This window comes from Loxodonta africana, chromosome 23, assembly GCF_030014295.1.
Source record: "Loxodonta africana isolate mLoxAfr1 chromosome 23, mLoxAfr1.hap2, whole genome shotgun sequence".
In the NCBI taxonomy this organism is placed as follows: Eukaryota; Metazoa; Chordata; class Mammalia; order Proboscidea; family Elephantidae; genus Loxodonta; species Loxodonta africana.
Window position 1 is genome coordinate 22840632 of NC_087364.1, and position 20696 is coordinate 22861327.

General features: G+C 39.9%; 1 protein-coding gene across 1 annotated transcript in view; it reads right to left on the reverse strand.

Moving 5' to 3' along the window:
• ATP8A2 (ATPase phospholipid transporting 8A2) overlaps window positions 1–20696 on the reverse strand; it is a 697351-nt gene that overhangs the window by 541072 nt on the left and 135583 nt on the right. The window contains exons 16-17 of the mRNA XM_064275334.1: window positions 3861–3966; window positions 3067–3149 (exon numbers count right to left, since the gene is read on the reverse strand). Of these exons, the coding sequence (XP_064131404.1) occupies window positions 3067–3149; window positions 3861–3966 (189 nt within the window). The remainder of the gene's footprint in view (window positions 1–3066; window positions 3150–3860; window positions 3967–20696) is intronic.

Below are 20696 nucleotides of genomic sequence, written 5' to 3' on the forward strand. Positions count from 1 at the left end.
TGTGACTGCCAGAGGGGGCATCTCCTCTTTGCACCCGCTATTATATTCAATAGCTTCCTTGTGCAGCCAATGGACTCAGCTGTGAGAAGAAGTACTTTCTTACCATTATGACTATCAGTAAGGATATTCCATGTGAAACGCTGGTGAGCAATTTGAAAGTTTGTGATTTGATGATATCTCAGTATTAAGATGGTGCTACGTTTAAGCACTGAGATACTAACCAAAAGGCTGGTAGTTTGAAATCACCAGCCACTGGCAATCTGCTCCCATAAAGATTATCAAACCCCTTGCCACTGAGTAAATTCCAACTCACAGCGACCCTATAGGACAGAGCAGAATTGCCCCATAGGGTTTCCAAGGCTGTGATCTTTCTGGAAGCAGGCTGCCACATTTTTCTTCCACGGAGTGGAGGGGCTGGCGGGTTCGAATCACCAACCTTTTAGTCAACAGCCAAGTGCTTAACCTCTTCACCACCACGGCTCCTTCGCTTAAAGATTACAGCCTCGGAAACCCTATGGGGCAGTCCCACTCTGTCACATAGGGTTACTATAAGTTGATATCCACTTAAAGGCACACAAAAACAACAAAGGTTGAATAGAGTAAAATTATTATTATTGACAAGCCCTAACCAATCACATAGTCCTTCTTACTCCCCAAAATACGACCTGGTAACTGTAACAAAATAATGCAGGGGTGCCAACACCCTGTTCGTCAGCACCTAGCACTAGATGACAAGGTCAACAGGCTCCCAAGGTCCCTGTACTTCCCTGGTATTGTTGGAAAAGCAGAAGCAGCCAATCTCTCCTGGCTGTGCTGTGATTGGCCTGAGGTGCAGTGGGGATGCATACAACCCAAGCTCCCACAGTCAAGGTTAAAGTTTCCTCAGACAGAAAGGAAGTAGGATGTCATTTCTGAAAAGCTTCTCTGAAGGAAATCCTATGTCCCACCACTACTTTGGAAACCCTGGTGGTGTAGTGGTTAATTGCTACAGCTAACCAAGGGGTCAGCAGTTTGAATGCGCAAGGCCCTCCTTGGAAACTTTATGGGACAGTTCCACTCTGTCCTATAGGGTGGCTATGAGTCAGAATCAACTCGACGGCAACAGGTTTTATCACTACTTCATTCCACTTTTACTGTTGCACGTTTCCTTAAGTTAAATCCCCTCTGTTGGTTGAAATAAATAAAAATAAATATGATCTCATCTCTGTATTCCATAAGAAAAGATAAAAATAAAAATGGCAAGAAATGGGCACTTTGTATAAGGTACAATATTTTATAGGTTTTGTGTACAAGCAAAAGAAAAAACTACTACCAGGACTGGAACAGCATCAAGTTATTATAGCAGTCAGAAGTGAATTTTAAATGAATTAAAGAGGTCTAGGTATTTCAAATGATGGATTTACACAGTGGCTGTAACAACGGGCTTAGGCATAACAACGACTATGAGCATGGCGCAGGACCGGGCAGTGTTTCGTTCTGTAGTACATAGGGTCGCTATGAGTTGGAACTGACTCGACGGCACCTAACAACAACAACAACAGGGATTTCAAGTACATAAAGCCCAAAACCGTAATAATACATGACCAGTTCCAATTGCCGTCGACCCCATGAGTGTCAGAGCAGAACTGTGCTCCATTTAGGGTTTTCAATAGCTGACATTTCTGAAGAAGATCTCCAGGCCTTTCTTCAGAGGTAACTCTTGGTGGACTTGAACCTCCCACCTTTCAGTTAGCAGCTGTGTGTGTTAACCATTTACACCACCCAGGGACTCCAATATGCATGAGTCCTTCCCAAATTGAAGGTCGGAGATAAGCAGAGGGGAAGGAAGGCAGAGACTACTGCCTGGCCCTGACCAACCCAGAGAGTAGCAAAATGCAGCCCTTGCAGTCCTCGCCATCTTCTTCCACTGCCAACTCAATGGTCCCTGTTTGAGCTCATTCTTAGTTTGTTTTTTTTTTTTCCTTTTGATCATAAAATTTCTCCCTCTAGCCTCTAGGAAAGGAAATGTAGAAAAAGAAAAAAAAAAGCTCATAAAGTAAATAAACCTCTTGACTTCAGAAACAACAACAGCAACCAAAAAAATTCCATACAGACAGATTTAAAAAAAAAAGGCAAAACCCAAACCCATTGCTATCAAGTTGATTCCAACTCATGGTGACCCTAAAGGACAGAGTAGAAGTCCCCCAGAGGGTTTCCAAAACCGTAATCTTTATGAAAGCAGACTGCCACATCTTCCATCTGTGGAATGGCTGGTGGGTTCAAACCACCAACCTTTTAGTTAGCAGCTGAGCTCTTAACCACTGTACCACCAAAAGACTCCAAACTCAAGCTCATTGCCATGGAGTTGATTCTGACTCACAGAGACAGAGTAGAACTGCCCCATAAGGTTTCCATGGAGCAGCTGGCAGATTCGAACTACCAACCTCTTAGTTAGCAGCTGAACACTTAACCACTGCACCATCAGGGCTCCTACTATACCACCAGGATTCCTTAAAAGAGATCTTAAATTTCAACTCCTTTCTTTCACAACTGAGGAGAGTGAAGCCCAATGGGCTAAGGACATTGTTACACACACACCGCAGGTGCTGAAGTTACAAAGATAAAGACATGAGCCCTGGGCCACAAGCAATTTCCCCAACAACTACAGAGCAAAGAACAGGCTTGCTAAATATTTTGCTACAAATAACTTCACATCAATGTCTGAAAGACTTGTAGTGAATCATCTTTGAGAAAAATTACTGCAGCACAAAAACGACATAAATTATTGCAATGCAAAAACAACATAAGTTACTACAATGCAAAAACAACATAAATTATTGCAATGCAAAAACAACATAAATTATTGCAATGCAAAAACAACATAAGTTACTGCAGAGCAAGAGCAGCGATAAAACAAACAGGCTAGTATAATTCCATCACACTCTCATTTTTCAACTAGTCTCATTTCTCATAGGAAAAAAGTAGAAACAGAGTTATATTTACAATAGGCATGCTATTTCAAACACATATTCGTCAAAGAAGTAGACAAAGCTGAGCTGTAGACACAGGCACAGGTATGTCACTTACTGCTTCTATGATGACAGAGTAGGGCGTTCTGGCTGTGAAGACAAAGCCCAGCTTTTTAGCTCCTTTCACCAAAGCAGCTTCATCTGTCAGTAAAAAGGTTGGTGAGTCATTGACTGATCACTTGTGATGATGGAATTCTGTGTGCTAAGCATTATTTTGCAACTGAACAAAACCCACACCCATGAAAAAGGCCTGGTCTTATCTGACAGGGTATGGAAGGCACCCACTCTTCTGCCAGCAGGTGTCCTGGGATGAGCACTTGTGTTCAATAGGATGGCTGGAACAGAAAGTTAATTCACTAGGACAAAAGTCAATTACACTCCCATTAACTCAGGTGGGAGCAAATTCTCTCTATTGCTGGCTCAGTATCTTCTCTGAGTAAGGCAATGTTTCATACTTAGTATGAGGGGGGAGTCAAACAGCACCAGGACACAGGGACAATTTTACTCTTCCCATAGGACAGCCTCACCAGCAGTTGGAAAATCCATGCGATGCTGGGGTGAGCAAGGAAGCCAACCCTGCTTCCCCTTCAGAGCCTTCTCTAGCATTCCAGCTTCTGTTAGGAAATTCAGGAGGGCCTGGTCCTCCCCCCGTGGTTGAAGTGTTACGAGAGCCAGCACCAACCTGTTCTGTATGGTCTTAACACCTGCAACCATCACCTATACAAGGTGTGAGGCCAGAGGCAAACAGTGGAGTCCTTCTGAGGCAGGCTATGCCAGCACACCTTCCACGAATAACAGCAAACACCCACGTCTCCACAGAAGGGACAGCAGGGAATAGCCAAGGAGACTCACCTGGGGAGGAGGCCTGGTAGTTGATCTCGTCTCCATCCTTCTCAGGAACCACTGTGTGGCACACAGCCAGAAGGGTAAGGAACTCCTGTATGCACGGAGCTGTGGGCTACAAAACAGCACGCTGAGTTAATCCATCCATTACAATATAGTTGGCATCCACCTCAGCTATAATCTGGTTTATATCCTGAAATGTATACAGAATGCAGATTTGAAGCTATGCAATTCATGGCTTAGTGCAACTTTAAGCTATAATAACTTCAGAAGTATAAAATGATACAAACTTACTAAAAAAAGTTTGAAACAATATCCCTATGAAATAAATTAAAATTATTTCTATGAAAACTCATTCTATGAAGCCACCATCTCCCTGATACCAAAACCAGGTAAAGACATTACAAAAAAAGAAAATTATAGACCTATATCCCTCATGAACATTGATGCAAAAATCCTCAACAAAATTCTAGCCAATAGAATCCAACAACACATCAAAAAAATAATTCACCCTGATCAAGTGGGATTTATACCAGGTATGCAAGGCTGGTTTAATATCAGAAAAACCATTAATGTAATCCATCACATAAATAAAACAAAAGACAAAAACCACATGATCTTATCAATTGACGCAGAAAAGGCATTTGACAAAGTCCAACACCCATTTATGATAAAAACTCTTACCAAAATAGGAATTGAAGGAAAATTCCTCAACATAATAAAGGGCATCTATGCAAAGCCAACAGCCAATATCACTCTAAATGGAGAGAACCTGAAAGCATTTCCCTTGAGAACGGGAACCAGACAAGGATGCCCTTTATCACCGCTCTTATTCAACATCGTGTTGGAAGTCCTAGCCAGGGCAATTAGGCTAGACAAAGAAATAAAAGGTATCCGGATTGGCAAGGAAGAAGTAAAGTTATCACTATTTGCAGATGACATGATTATATACACAGAAAACCCTAAGGAATCCTGCAGAAAACTACTGAAACTAATAGAAGAGTTTGGCAGAGTCTCAGGTTATAAAATAAACATACAAAAATCACTTGGATTCCTCTACATCAACAAAAAGAACACCGAAGAGGAAATAACCAAATCAATACCATTCACAGTAGCCCCCAAGAAGATAAGATACTTAGGAATAAATCTTACCAAGGATGTAAAAGACCTATACAAGGAAAACTACAAAGCTCTACTACAAGAAATTCAAAAGGACCTACTTAAGTGGAAAAACATACCCTGCTCATGGATAGGAAGACTTAACATAGTAAAAATGTCTATTCTACCAAAAGCCATCTATACATTTAACACACTTCCGATCCAAATTCCAATGTCATATTTTAAGGGGATAGAGAAACAAATCACCAATTTCATATGGAAGGGAAAGAAGCCCCGGATAAGCAAAGCACTACTGAAAAAGAAGAAGAAAGTGGGAGGCCTCACTTTACCTGACTTCAGAACCTATTATACAGCCACAGTAGTCAGAACAGCCTGGTACTGGTACAACAACAGGCACATAGACCAATGGAACAGAATTGAGAACCCAGACATAGATCCATCCATGTATGAGCAGCTGATATTTGACAAAGGACCAGTGTCAATTAATTGGGGAAAAGATAGCCTTTTTAACAAATGGTGCTGGCATAACTGGATATCCCTTTGCAAAAAAATGAAACAGGACCCATACCTCACACCATGCACAAAAACTAACTCCAAGTGGATCAAAGACCTAAACATAAAGACTAAAACGATAAAGATCATGGAAGAAAAAATAGGGACAACCCTAGGAGCCCTAATACAAGGTATAAACAGAATACAAAACATTACCAAAAATGATGAAGAGAAACCCGATAACTGGGAGCTCCTAAAAATCAAACACCTATGCTCATCTAAAGACTTCTCCAAAAGAGTAAAAAGACCACCTACAGACCGGGAAAGAATTTTCAGCTATGACATCTCCGACCAGCGCCTGATCTCTAAAATCTACATGATTCTGTCGAAACTCAACCACAAAAAGACAAACAACCCAATCAAGAAGTGGGCAAAGGATATGAACACACATTTCACTAAAGAAGATATTCAGGCAGCCAACAGGTACATGAGAAAATGCTCTCGATCATTAGCCATTAGAGAAATGCAAATTAAAACTACGATGAGATTCCATCTCACACCAGCAAGGCTGGCATTAATCCAAAAAACACAAAATAATAAATGTTGGAGAGGCTGCGGAGAGATTGGAACTCTCATACACTGCTGGTGGGAATGTAAAATGGTACAACCACTTTGGAAATCTATCTGGCGTTATCTTAAACAGTTAGAAATAGAACTACCATACAACCCAGAAATCCCACTCCTAGGAATATACCCTAGAGATACAAGAGCCTTCATACAAACAGATATATGCACACCCATGTTTATTGCAGCTCTGTTTACAATAGCAAAAAGTTGGAAGCAACCAAGGTGTCCATCAACGGATGAATGGGTAAATAAATTGTTGTATATTCACACAATGGAATACTACGCATCGATAAAGAACAGTGACGAATCTCTGAAACATTTCATAACATGGAGGAACCTGGAAGGCATTATGCTGAGCGAAATGAGTCAGAGGCAAAAGGACAAATATTGTATAAGACCACTATTATGAGATCTTGAGAAATAGTAAACCTGAGAAGAACACATACTTTTGTGGTTACGAGGGGGGGAGGGAGGGAGGGTGGGAGAGGGTTTTTTATTGATTAATCAGTAGATAAGAACTGCTTTAGGTGAAGGGAAAGACAACACTCAATACATGGAAGGTCAGCTCAATTGGACTGGACCAAAAGCAAAGAAGTTTCCGGGATAAAATGAATGCTTCAAAGGTCAGCGGAGCAAGGGCGGGGGTCTGGGGAACATGGTTTGCGGGGACTTCTTAGTCAATTGGCAAAATAATTCTATTATGAAATCATTCTGCATCCCACTTTGAAATGTGGCGTCTGGGGTCTTAAATGCTAACAAGCGGCCATCTAAGATGCATCAATTGGTCTCAACCCACCTGGAGCAAAGGAAAATGAAGACCACCAAGGCCACACGACAACTAAGAGCCCAAGACACAGAAAGGGCCACATGAACCAGAGACCTACATCATCCTGAGACCAGAAGAACTAGTTGGTGCCCGGCCACAATCGATGACTGCCCTGACAGGGAGCACAGCAGAGGACCCCTGAGGGAGCAGGAGATCAGTGGGATACAGACCCCAAATTCTCATAAAAAGACCAAACTTAATGGTCTGACTGAGACTGGAGGAATCCCGGCGGCCATGCTCCCCAGACCTTCAGTTGACACAGGACAGGAACCATCCCCGAAGACAACTCATCAGAAATGAAAGGGACTGGTCAGCGGGTGGGAGAGAGACGCTGATGAAGAGTGAGCTAATTATATCAGGTGGACACTTGAGATTGTGTTGGCAACTCTTGTCTGGAGGGGGGATGGGAGGATAGAGAGAGAGGGAAGCCGGCAAAATTGTCAAGAAAGGAGAGACTGAAAGGGCTGACTCAAGAGGGGGAGAGCAAGTGGGAGTAGGGAGTGAGATGTATGTAAACTTATATGTGACAGACTGATTGGATTTGTAAACGTTCACTTGAAGCTTAATAAAAGTTATTAAAAAAAATTATTCTAAATTCAGAAAACAAAATAAGCACAAAAAAATTTAAATAATTAAACATCCAAAGATGTTTTGCAATCTCAAGTGTTAGTGAAAAGCTGTGAAACAACTGGGGCTCCTCAGTCCTAAAAGGGAAAACAAAACAGAAAGACAAATCCAGAACAAAACAAAAAAACACACAGGTGTCAAGCAAGATCCAAGACAGATTCACAGGTTTTAAATGTGATGGACATCACTGGTATTCTAAAACTTCAGGCTATTTACCGATTCTCTTCACTATTTGAGAACTCATTCATAACTACAAATCTGGGCAAGTTACAAGAAATGGTAAAGATTTGTTGACAATGGTTCTTACATCTTTCTATACGAGTCAGATTGATTCTAATTCCTTAGAACACTTTTGCTTTCCTGTCCCTATTGGAAAGCACAACTGATGTAATCAGTGACTGAATTGCTTTTCATAGTAAAGAAATATATTTATACACATACACACATACATATGCTTATACCACCTCTGGAAACCCTGGTGGCACAGTAGTTAAGTGCGATGGGTTTGGTTTTGGGTTTTATACCACCTTGCAAAGACCCATACTGATCCAAGGGCATATGAATGTCTATGTGAAAATGTGTGTGTATGTATGTTTGTGAAAGAGAAAGAGGAGAGAGAGAAATTTTATGAAATACAATTCTACATTATAGGTATATTGGAGTTTTTTTTTACATACATATTAAAGCAATCAGTCAAAGCCAGAATTTTAATTCTCCAAGTTCTAAAGGTTAAGAAAAAAAAAGAACTGGCTTTAAAAAGAAAGGGAAGAGACAACCTACAGACTATGAGAAAATTTTTGGTAACTACACATCTGCTAAGGGCTAAACATTCAGAATATATGAAGAACTCCTACAAATCAACAACAAAAAGACAGACCAATTTTTAAAATGCACAAAGGACTTGAATAGACATTTCTCCAAAGAAGATATACAAACGTCCAACAAGCACACAAAAAAAATTTTCAATGTCATTAGTCACTAAAACCAACAAAAACCAAACTTGTTGCCATCAAGTCAATTCCAACTCATAGTGACCCTATGGGACAGAGTAGAACTGCCCTATATGGTTTCCAAGGAATAGCTGGTGGATTTGAACTGCCAACCTTTTGGTTAACAGCTGAACACTTAGCCACTGCCACCAGGGCTCCATTAGTCACTAGGGAAATACAAATCAAAACCACAATGAGATACCACTTCACTCCCACTAGGATGGCTATGATCAGAAAAACAGAAAATAGCAAGAGTTGGTGAGAATATGGAGAAACTGGAACACTCATGAATTTGGTGGTTCCTCAAAAAGGGAGCGTGGACTACACAGAATTATTGCATACCCTCCCAATCCCACTCCTAGGTACACACCCAGGTCTTGAAATCAGGACTCAGATAGATGCTGGCACAGGAATATTCATGGCAGCATTATTCACAGTAGCCAAAATGTAGAAACAACCCAACAGATGACTGGATAAATAAAATGCGGTATATCCATAAAATGGAGTGTATTCAGCCCTGAAGAGAAATGTATTTCTGATACATGCTATGACATGGGTGAAACTGGAAAACATTATTCTGAGTGAAATCATTCAAAAGGACAAATATTATATGATCCCACTTATATGAAAAATCAGCAAAGACATGGAGATAAAAGTTTATTCATGGTCACCAGGGGCTGGGTGGAGGGGACACAGGGGGTTGCTGCTGAACAGTTACTGAGTTTCTGTTTGGGGTGATAGAAAATTGTTGGAAAAGAATAGTGGAGATAGTAGCACAACGTGCGACATGGGAACTTAATTAATGTCACTGAGTTGTACACTTAAAAATGGCTGAAATGGCAAATGTTTTGTTATATTTTACAATAATTTTTTATTTTTAATCATGAGCTGAAGCACTACTTCAGCATTTTACCCACAGACAAGCTTATTAAGTTCACTCAGCTTTAGTTCCCTCAACTGCAAAATAAGGACATCACCTACCTTATAGGATTCTGAGGATTGTGGAGATCAAAGAAGTACCTAGCTATGCTACCTAGCATATTGGTAAGCACTCAATAAATGATAGTGGATGCCATTAAGAATACAAATTAAAATTTACACATGTACGAGTTCCATTTCGACGTCTGTTTCTACTCTGTTCTGAGCCCAGTGGGTGGCTATATTTGGGCAAGACAAGGCTCCCCATATCCTTCCCAGAGGTTCCAAGTCTTGCCCAATTTTCCCACACACCATTATTTCATTTATTACTGCTTTCATGGTTTGATGAGTTAACCTGATCTATTTACAACCACACAACAGAGAATCCTTAAGGCCTTGCGCATCACTGCTGCTCACTGAAAGCAAGCCAGTCATATAGCCTTTTACCTTATCACACAGCAGCCACCATCCTGGGGATGCCACCTAAGACATTCTAAATGGCCAAGAAATTGAAATATAGAACATGAGTGATTTTACTCCACAAGAAAATTATAATTGATAAGGTAACTTGGGACAAAGAAGCAGGGTCAACAAGATAGCTTTACCTCCCGGCCACAACTGATGAATGCCCTGACAGGGAGCACAACAGAAAACCCCTGAGGGAGCAGGAGAACAGTGGGATGCAGACTCCAAATTCTCATAAAAAGACCAGACTTAATGGTCTGACTGAGACTAGAAGAATCCCGGCGGTCATGGTCCCCAAACCTTCTGTTGGCCCAGGACAGGAACCATTCCCAAAGACAACTCATCAGACATGGAAGGGACTGGACAATGGGTTGGAGAGAGATGCTGATGAAGAGTGAGTTACTTGTATCAGGTGGACACTTGAGACTGTGTTGGCGTCTCCTGTCTGGAGGGGAGATGGGAGGGTAGAGATGGTTAGAAACTGGCAAAACCATCACGAAAGGAGAGACTGGAAGGAGGGAGCGGGCTGACTCATTAGGGGGAGAGTAAGTGGGAGTATGGAGTAAGGTATATATAAGCTTATATGTGACAGACTGGCTTGACTTGTAAACTTTCACTTAAAGCACAATAAAAATTATTAAAAAAAAAAAAAAAAGATAGCTTTACCAGCACAGAGCTAAACGGAGATACGCAGAGCAGAGAGGTAGATAGAGCACACGTGCCTTCTCACCCAGGGAGAGCTTCCATCTAAAGCCACCTATTTACATCTCGCCTACTGACAAAAAGCATTCAAATAACTCAACAAACACCTAGAATAATGCCAACACGAAGAAAATGGGAGACTGGTTTTCTTCTTCACAGTTTCTGCATCTTCCACATGTTCCACAAAGACCACGTGGCTCTTACAATTAAGAAAAAATGGTTCCAAGGGGCCAAAGCATCAGACAGCCCCAGGAAAACAACCGTGGTCTTAGATAAAAGGGCCCTTCCTGGACAGTCACCCTAGACCAGACTGGCTTCTGAAGTGACAAACAGCGTGGAGGGAGAATGCAGTCCCCACCTCACCTGCACGTTACTCAAGGCAGCCATGGCGTTGAAGGCACTTACCTGCCAAAGTGGAGGGAATGCAGTTGAGGATGAGCCAACTGAGTTCTCTGGGACTTAGAACAGGAACGGCAACATCACTTAAGTCACAATACCTAATGAAATGCTAGCTATTCTAGCCCTTCGAGGAAGATAATTATCTAGGATTGTATTAAGAGAAGTCTATGAAAAGTCTGAAATTATATAACCGAAAATCTTCAAAGTATTTCTTACTAACTGAAGAGAAAGATGCTCATGGCAAAGAAACTGAAAAATGTACAAATTATGTAGAATGGTCAATCATGATCACCACCAACAGATAATCACTGTAACTTTACAGACACCCTTGGATGCATATATCCCCATATGTACACTGTGCTCTGGGGGCCAGTGGTGGTTCAGTGGTAGAATTCTCGTCTTGAATGCAGGCAACCGGTGTTCGATTCCCAGCCAATGCACCGCGTGCACAGTCACCGCCCATCTGACAGTGGAGGCTCGTGTGTGGATATGATGCTGAACAGATTTCAGCACAGCTTCCAGACTAAGACAGATTAGGAAGAAAGGCTGGCGATCTAATTATGAAAATCAGCCAATGAAAACCCTATGAACCACAAGGGTCCAATCCGCAACCGATCGTGGGGATGATGCAGGACCAGACAGCATTTTGGGTCCACTGTGCATGGGGTCACCGTGAGTCTGGAGCAGAGTCCATGGCAGCTAACAACAACACACTGTACTAAATTTTGTCCCTGTTAATGTACGTTGAGTATATTTCCATCTCAAATACTGGCCTACCTCATTTTTAGTGGATTTTAATTAGAGTGCAACCCTGTATAGATGAACATTTTAGCTATACTCAATTTTTCATAATAATTAGCACCACTATGTTTGACACTTACACACACATGCATACAACATCTATCTCTGTTTCTGTATTTATAGAAGAGAGTTGGTTGGTAAAGCCACATGCATATTAAGGGCTTATACATATTGCCCAGCCTCTTTCTGAATTATTATTTATTATATTTTTATTATACTCCCGATGACAGTATACCATTTCGCCCAGAGCCTCAGTAATGGATACTACCATTCATTTAAAAAAATTCTACTTTAATTGGCTTTTTTTTAATTATAAGGTGGAACATATGTTTGAGATCTTTTTAATTCTGAATGTATAAATTGCCCAGGTAATTCATTTGTGAGTGTACTTTAGGTACCAAGTACATCCATATTAGAAATGTTTTGTTCTAGTTTATGAGCTTACAACCCGTTGTTCTCAAGTCAATTCTGACTCATAGCGACCCTATAGGACAGAATGGAACTGCCCCATAGGGTTTCCAAGGAGTGCCTGGTGGATTTGAACTGCTGACCTTTTAGTTAGCAGCCAAACTCTTAACCACTGTACCATCAGGGTTTCCAGTGAGCTCATAGCTGTATGTTATATATAAAAAATGCATGTATGTACGTATGTATAAAAAAGTCCAATTTCATAGTAGTGAAATATATTCATATTTTGCTGTATGTGTTGTCGATTTGATTTGAGGCTTAGGAGCCCAAGAGAATACACTGAGCTCTTTCTATTTTATTCTATCACTTTTAAAGATTTACAAGTGAACAATAAATACTTCAAAAGCATTTTAATACAGGGCAGGGGTTAGCAAACTATGGCCCAAGGCCCAAATCTACCCTGCTGTCTACGTTTGCATAGCCTGTGAGCAAAGATTGGTTTTTAAATTTTTAAGTAGTTGGAGAAAAATAAAAAGAATACTATTTCATGACGTGAAAATAAAATGAAATTCAAATTTTATGCCCCTAAATAAAGCTTTATTAAAGCACAGGCGTGCTCATTTGCTTACATGTTGTCTATGGATCTTTCATGCAACAGTATTAGAGTTGAGTTGTTGCAACAGATACCATATGACCCTCAAAGACTATTAACTACCTGGCTCTTTATACAAAACGTTTACCAGATCCCTGATGTAAACTATAAAAAGGAATTTAACTATCCCCTACCCAAATATTTGACCAATTATCCCAGTTTTGAAAACCCGACTACTTAGCCAGTTGTCCCAGTATTAAAGAGTATATGCATTTTCCACTGACTTTAAATAGTTCCTTCCCGCCATTCCAGCCAGTCTAGGGCTACTGGACCACTGTACACCAGAGCTCCTCCTGGGGGCCTATCCTAGTCTTCTCTCTCTGCTCTCCTGCTTAGAGACGTTGTCCACTCCCATAGTTGCTATCATCATCCACGGCCAATGACTCCCAAATGTAGATCTCCTGCCCTTTTCTAGGTTCCAAACTCATATCCAACTGCCAGCTACATCCCTTCTCTTAGGCTTCTCACCTACTCCACAAATGGAACATGTTAGAAATTGAACTGAGGTCACCCCTGCACCTCCCAATGCTTGCTCTTCCTCCCTGCACTTTGTATCTCAGGAAAAAGTACCAGCACCCTCACAATTGGTTAAGCCAGGATCATGGGCACCATCTTTGAATCTTCCATACCCCTAGAGCCCCACACCACAATCAGCAAGTCTGAAGACTCTAAATATGTCCTTTTCCTCCCATTCCCAGTACTATCACCTAATTCTAACACAACACAATCTCGGTGCTTCATTGATTCAATAATTATTAATGAGGGTCTATGATGTGCCAGGCAGAGTGCTGGGACCAGTTTCCTCAACCACTCTAAGAGAGACTGTCTAATGGGTCTTTTCATGTCCATTCTTACTGCCCACTTTTCAGTCCGTTCTCCATTATGCAGAGCTAGTCATCTTCTCAAAGCACAAATCAAGTCATCCCTTGCTTAAAACCCTGTAATGGCTTCCTGCTGCCTTTAGCACAGAAGCAGGGCTCCTGAACATGGGCTCCAGGCCCCATGTGAGCTGGCACCTGCTCACCCTCTAGCCCTGTCTCCTGCCATTCTCCCTCTTACCTTCTCTACTAGTCTCTCTGGTCATCTTTTAATTCTTTAAATAAAGCACATCCTTTCCCACTGTTCCATCTCTACTTTCTTCCTGCTTCCAGCCAGCTTAGTTACTCCCCCTCCATTTATCAGACACTTCCTCTGAGAAGCCTGTTATTACCCCATCCTTGGGCACTGGGGCAGATTATCCAGTAAGCAAGGTAAGCACGGGTTTACCTGTGCTTACTTACTTATCTGTAGTGAAAAATTTCACGTTTTTCACCACATCACGGATTCTACTTCTACGAATGGTTGGCATCTGTCTCCCTCCCAACCCCACAGCACCTTCCTACAGAATCAAAGCCTCTTTTCAAATTTACAGTCCCTGACAGGGGCGGATGGCCCAGTAAGCAAGGTAAGCACGGGCTTACTTGTACTTACTTAACCATAGTGAACAATTTCACATGGGTTTCACTTTGATGTGGTGTGGTGAATCTCATGTGAAATTGTTCACTACAGATGAGTAGGTAAGCACAAGTAAGCCCACGTTTACCTTTCTTACTGGATAAACTGCCCCTGCTAGGGTGCCAGTCTTGACATGCTAGCCCGCTCAGTGAGAACCAAAAGAGGCATTTTCTCCTTCTGTAATTGCCACAGCACCCTGCATCACTCGTTTGTAACACTTCTATCACTTATGAGCTTCTTCCCTACTTCTGGAAGATTCATAAGGGCAAGCAGGATGCCTACCTTCCTCACTAATGTATCCCCAGACTGACAATCAGAAGACACTTAAAGATGCTTAAATCTACACTAAATCAATGTAGCAGCAACTGGCTCACCAAAACATGTACGTTCCTGGTCTTTTACTTCTTTCATCTAACATTTGTTCTATTCCATGTCCATTATTTAACTTTATAACCTCTTAAAGCCTTTTTTTTTTTAATTGTGATTTAGATGAAGGTTTACAGAGCAAATTAGTTTCTCATTAAACAATTAATACATGTATTGTTTTGTGACATTGGTTGCCAACCCCGCGATGTGACAACACTCTCCCCTTCTCAATCTTGGGTTCCCTATTTCCATTAGTCCAGCTTTCCTGTCCCCTCCTGCCTTCTCGTTCGTGCCTCTGCGCTGGTCTGCACATTTATATATGGTTGAGCTACATGCATTATTGTCTGCTTTATGGGCCTGTGTAATCTTTGGCTGAAAGGTGAACTTCAGGAGTGACTTCAGTAATGGTTAAAAGGGAGTCCGGAGACCATCCTCTTGGGGCTTTTCCAGTTTTTGTCAGACCAATAAGTCTGGTCGTTTTTTGAGTTAGAATTTTGTTCTACATTTCTCTCCATTTGTCTGGGACCCTCTGTTGTGATCCCTATCAGAGCAGTGGTGGCCCAGTGGTTAAGAGCTCAGCTGCTAACAAAAAGGTCGGCAGTTCAAATACACCAGCCATTTCTTGGAAACCTCATGGGGCAGTTCTACTCTGCCCTGTAGGGTCACCATGAGTTGGAATCAACTAGACAGCAATGGGTTTCTTTTAATGGATCAGAGCAGTCACTGGAGGTAGCCAGGCACCATCTAGTTGTGCTGGACTCAGCCTGGTGGAGGCTATGGTACTTGTGGTCTGCTAGTCCTTTCGACTAATCTTTCCCTTGAGTCTTTGGTTTTCTTCATTCTCCCTTGAAAATCTATATGGTAAGTGCACCCCTTCCCTATTACTAATTTTTTTTAAGCAGAATTGTCCTGGATACACATTTAATAAACTTCTCCCATTTTCCCTTCTTCCCGCCCCCCAAAAATAAATCCTTATGATTTTAGTTGGGTTATACAATATTCATAATTAGTGAAAAAATTACATCTTAATATTGTCTGCCCATCTAAGAAAACAGTGTATCTTCCTATTTACCAAAGACTTCTAAATCTTCTTGATATAGGTCCTAGCTTATTTCCTATTAATTTTGTTATTCATTCAAAAATATTTGCACATATATACTGCATGTGAGACATATGCTAGGCATTTTATCTCTCTCTTTTTATATTATGAATTGATTCTTATTTCCTTTATATTCTATAGCTATTTATTGTTGTAAGTAAAGACACTGATTATTGTAAATTAATTTAATATCCAACTGTAATTGAACTCTTAGCAGCTCTTTGAGCTTCAGTTGACTGTCCTGAATTCTCAAGGCAGACAATTATAGCATCCACAAATGATAAATTTTTCCTTTTCCTTTCCAACATATAGTTATTTAGTTCTCATCTGCACAGGCTAGCATTTTAAGAAAGACGTTCAAGGGTAGGGGTAATAACACGCCTCCTTGTTTTCAGGTTATTACATTTCACTTTTAAATAGGTAGCTGGCTATAAATTTGAGATAGATTTGTATTCTTATATTAAGAAAGTAACTTTATGTTTGCTATTATTCTTGGAGTTTTTTTAATTTCTTTTTTAAGTCATAAAAGGATGGTGAATTCAACAAAAATGTTACTAGTTTTCTCCTTTGACCTAATAAGGTAATTCAATAGCAATTTTTAGAAGCAAATCATAACTGTTTATATGGCTACTTATCAGCCTGGAATAAAAATAATAATAAAATAATTAAATTGTAGTTCAAAGAGTCAACTAGGCTAAATTAGGGAATGTTTAAATTCCCAAGACCTATACTATAAAAAAATAATAAAATATATATATATTTTTTTTTACTAAAAAATGGTGAGGCATTTGACCCAAAAAGCATTTTAATTTGAGAATTGGGCTCTGAATCAAAATTTGCCCTTCTCTGCCTCTTAGAATTAACCAGTCTTCCACATAACCCTCCCCTACAATAAAATAACATGAAACAGGTCTTTGATTTTATAGCAAACAAATAAGCTTAGTAGAGAAATATCTTCTGCGAGTTGTAAGGAAAAGTCACATATACACTCAATTTGTTTCAAGGTTAAGTGGTAGTCCAAAAAAAGAATTCCTAAAACAAAATTAATCTACTTTTTTTTTTTTAATTGTACTTTAGATGAAGGTTTACAAAACAAACTAGGTTCTCATTAAACAGTTAGTGCACATATTGTTTTATGACATTGGTTAACAACCTCATGACATGTCAACACTCTCCCTTCTCAACTTTGGGCTCCCTATTAACAGCTTTCCTGCCCCCTCCTGCCTTCTAGTCCTTGCCCCAGGGCTCTATCTTTGTTTCTTTACTTAACTTGGCATTCTAAAATCCATCAGGGAAAGAAGATAAAATTAATCAGAAAACACTATGATAAAATATCTTTATATTTCAGAGAAATGTTTTATGTTGGAAAATAAACTGTTCTTCTGTAACTTCCAAGAAAAATTATTTATTGGAAAATATGTGTGTGTATATATATATATATATATATATTTACGTTCATATCGTTCATATGTATGTATGTGTAGGAGTCCCTGAACGATGCAGTTAACATGCTTGGTTGCTAACTGAAAGGTCAGAGGTTCAAGTCAACTCAGAGGTACCTTGGAAAAACGGCCTGGTAACCTGCTTCTGAAAAATCAGTCATTGAAAACCCTATGGAGCATGGTTCTTTTTTTTTTTTTTTTTGGTGAAAGTTTACACAGCAAATTAAGTTACCATTTAGCAATTTCTAAAGATATTGTTCAGTGACACTGGTTACATTTTTTTTTTACAATGTGTCAACATTCTCGTTATTTTCATTCTGGTTATTCTGTTTCCAATAATCTCATCTTTGCTTTAGGGTAAATTTGACTGTTTGGTCTAAATATAGATGGTTATTTAAAGAAGCACTACTCACAGATGACATTATTTATTTTATGAGCCAATCTGTTGGCTGAAAGGCGACCTCTGGGAGTGGGTTCAGTTCTATATCTCAGGGTGGTAGTCTCAGGAGATCCTCTAGTCTCTACCGGTCCGGTAAGTCTGGCCTTTTTAAGGAATTTGAGGTTTGTTCTATGTTTTTCTCCCATTCTACCCAGGACCATCTATTGCACCCCTGGTCAGATCAGTTGTTAGTGGTAGCTGGGCACCACCTAGCTCTTTTGGTCTCAGGATAGATGAGGCCACGGATCGTGTGAGCTATGAGTCCTGTAGAGTATTTTCTCCTTTTAGTCTTTTTTTTTTTCTTCTTTCTCTTTTGTTCCTGATGCATAGAGACCAACAGTCTATCTTAGGTGGTCACTTGCAAGCTTTTAAAACTCCAGATGCTACTCACCAAACTAGGATGTAGAACAATATCTTTATGAACTATGTTATGCGAATTGACCTAGTTGTCCCCCAGGACTATGATCCTAAACCTTCAAACTCAGTAAACCAAACCCCCAAGGTGTTTGGTTATGTCTAGGAAGTACCCACAACTGTGCCTCCTATGTAGTTTATTATATATATGAATACATATGTAGCACACGAGCAAGTATGTACACATGAGCAAGTATGTACATATACCTACGATACATACCTCATATACTCACATGTGCTTTCCTGTACACATATATGCAAAAATATCTACCTATGTATCCATACACATATTTTTTGGTCATTATTACTGTTGTTGCAAAATTGTGTATGTCATAGCATTTACCAAAATTGTCCCTTATTCTTGTGTACTTGGTCAGGTTGTGCAGACTTCACCTATATTGGGTATTGCCTTTCCCATCATCAAAAATAACAAGTGCCTCCTATCAAGTGATTCCCCATCCCTCCCCCACCCATCCCTGGTAACCTCAAAGAACGTTGCTTTCAGTGTGTGTACCTGTTCTTGTCTTTTTATAAAAGTGAGAACATGCAATATTTGTCCTTTTATGATTGACTTATTTCACTTAGCACAATGTCCTCCAGGTTTATCCAAATTATGTTTCAAGAAGTCATCATTATTGCTTATAGCTTCATAGCATTCCATTGTATGTGTGTACCACACCTATTAATATGCACTTAAGCTGTTTCCATTGTTTTGCTATTGGGACTAATGCTGCAATGAACATGGGTGTGCATATGTCTATTTGTGTCCCTGCTATTAGATCTGTAGGGTATATACCTAGGAGTCGGATTGCTGTATCATAAGGTATTTCTATTTTCGGCTTTTTGAAGAAGCACAATACTGTTTTCCATAGTGGTTGTACCATTTTACAATCCCACCAGCAGTGTAGAAGAGTTCCAATCTCCCCACAACCTCACCAGCATTTGTTTTTTGCTTTTTTGATCAGTGACATTTTTGCAGGGGTAAGGTGGTATCTCATTGTAGTTTCAATATGCATCTCTCTAATGGCTAATAATCATGAGCATCTTTTCATGTGTTTGTCAGCGACGCGAATGTCCTCTTTGGTGAAGTATCTGTTCATGTCCTTTGCCCATTTTTGATTGGGTTATTTGTCTTTTTGGTGTTGAGAAGTTGAAGTTTTCTATATATTTTGGAGACTAGAATCTTATCTGATATGTTGTTCCCAAAGATTTTTTCCCAGTCTATAAGTTCCCTTTTTACTCTTTTGGTAAAGTCTTTTGATGAGCATAAGTACTGTAATCCCTCAGTATCCACAAGGGATTGGTTCCAGGACCCCCCCACCCCCCCCAAATATAAAAATCTGTGGATGCTCAAGTCTCTTATATAAAATGACAGTATTTGCATATAACTATACACATCCTTCCATATACTTTAAATCATCTCCAGAATACTTACAATACCCAGTACAATGTAAATGCTATATAAATAGTATATTGTTTAGGGAATAATGCCAAGGAAAAAAAGACCTTTTTGTTCCCCCTCCCGCAAATATTTTCGACCTGCAGTTTGTTGACTCCGTGGATGCAGAACCTGCAGATATGGAGGGCTGGTTGTATTTAATTTTTATGAGGCCCTAGTTGTCTAACTTGTCTTTCATTTTCTATGCATTTGTAGTAGCGTTTGATAGTCTATTTCCGCAAAAAAAAAATTAGGTTCCATAGTTTTATCCCTATGTTATTGTCCAGGAACTTTATAGTTTTAGCTTTAACACTTAAGTCTGTGATCCCATTTTGACTTAGTTTTTGTGTATGGTGTGAGGTATGGATCCTGTTTCATTTTTCTGCAAATGGATATCCAGTTTTGGCAGTACCATTTATTAATGTTTCCTCCCCACTGAATGGATTTTGACCCCTTGTTGAAAATCAGTTGCCCATAGGTGGATGATTTTAGTTCAGGGTTCTCAATTCTATTCCATTGGTCTATGTGTCTGTCATTGTACCAGTACTAGGCTGTTTTGATTACTGTGGCTATATAATGTTTTAAGATCAGGAAGTATGAGGCCTCCTACTTTGTTCTTCTTCAATATTGCTTTGGCTGTTAGAGCCCTCTTTTCTTTCCATATGAAGTTAGTTTTTCCATTTAAGTAAGGAATGTTGTTGGATTTGGATTTCATCATATCTATGGAACACTTCAAGTGCTATTGAAATTTTCACAATGTTAAATCTTCCAGTCCATGAACATGGAATATTCTTCCATTTATGTAGGTTTCTTTTAGTTTCTTGCAGTAGTACTTTGTAGTTTTCCTTGTATGTATCTTTTCTGGTTAGGTTTATTCTTAAGTATTTTATCCCTTTGGAAGCTATTGTTTTCTTGATTTCCTTTTCAGAGTTCTCCTTGTGGGTGTAAGGAGCCCAGCTGATTTTGTGTGTTGATCTTGTACCCTGCCACTTTGTTGAAGTCTTCTATTAGATCCAGTAGCTTTCTTGCAGAATCTCTGGGGTTTTCTATGTAAAGGATCATATCATCTGCAAACATGGATAGTTTTACTTCTTCCTTACCAATTTGTATATACTTTATTTCCCTTTC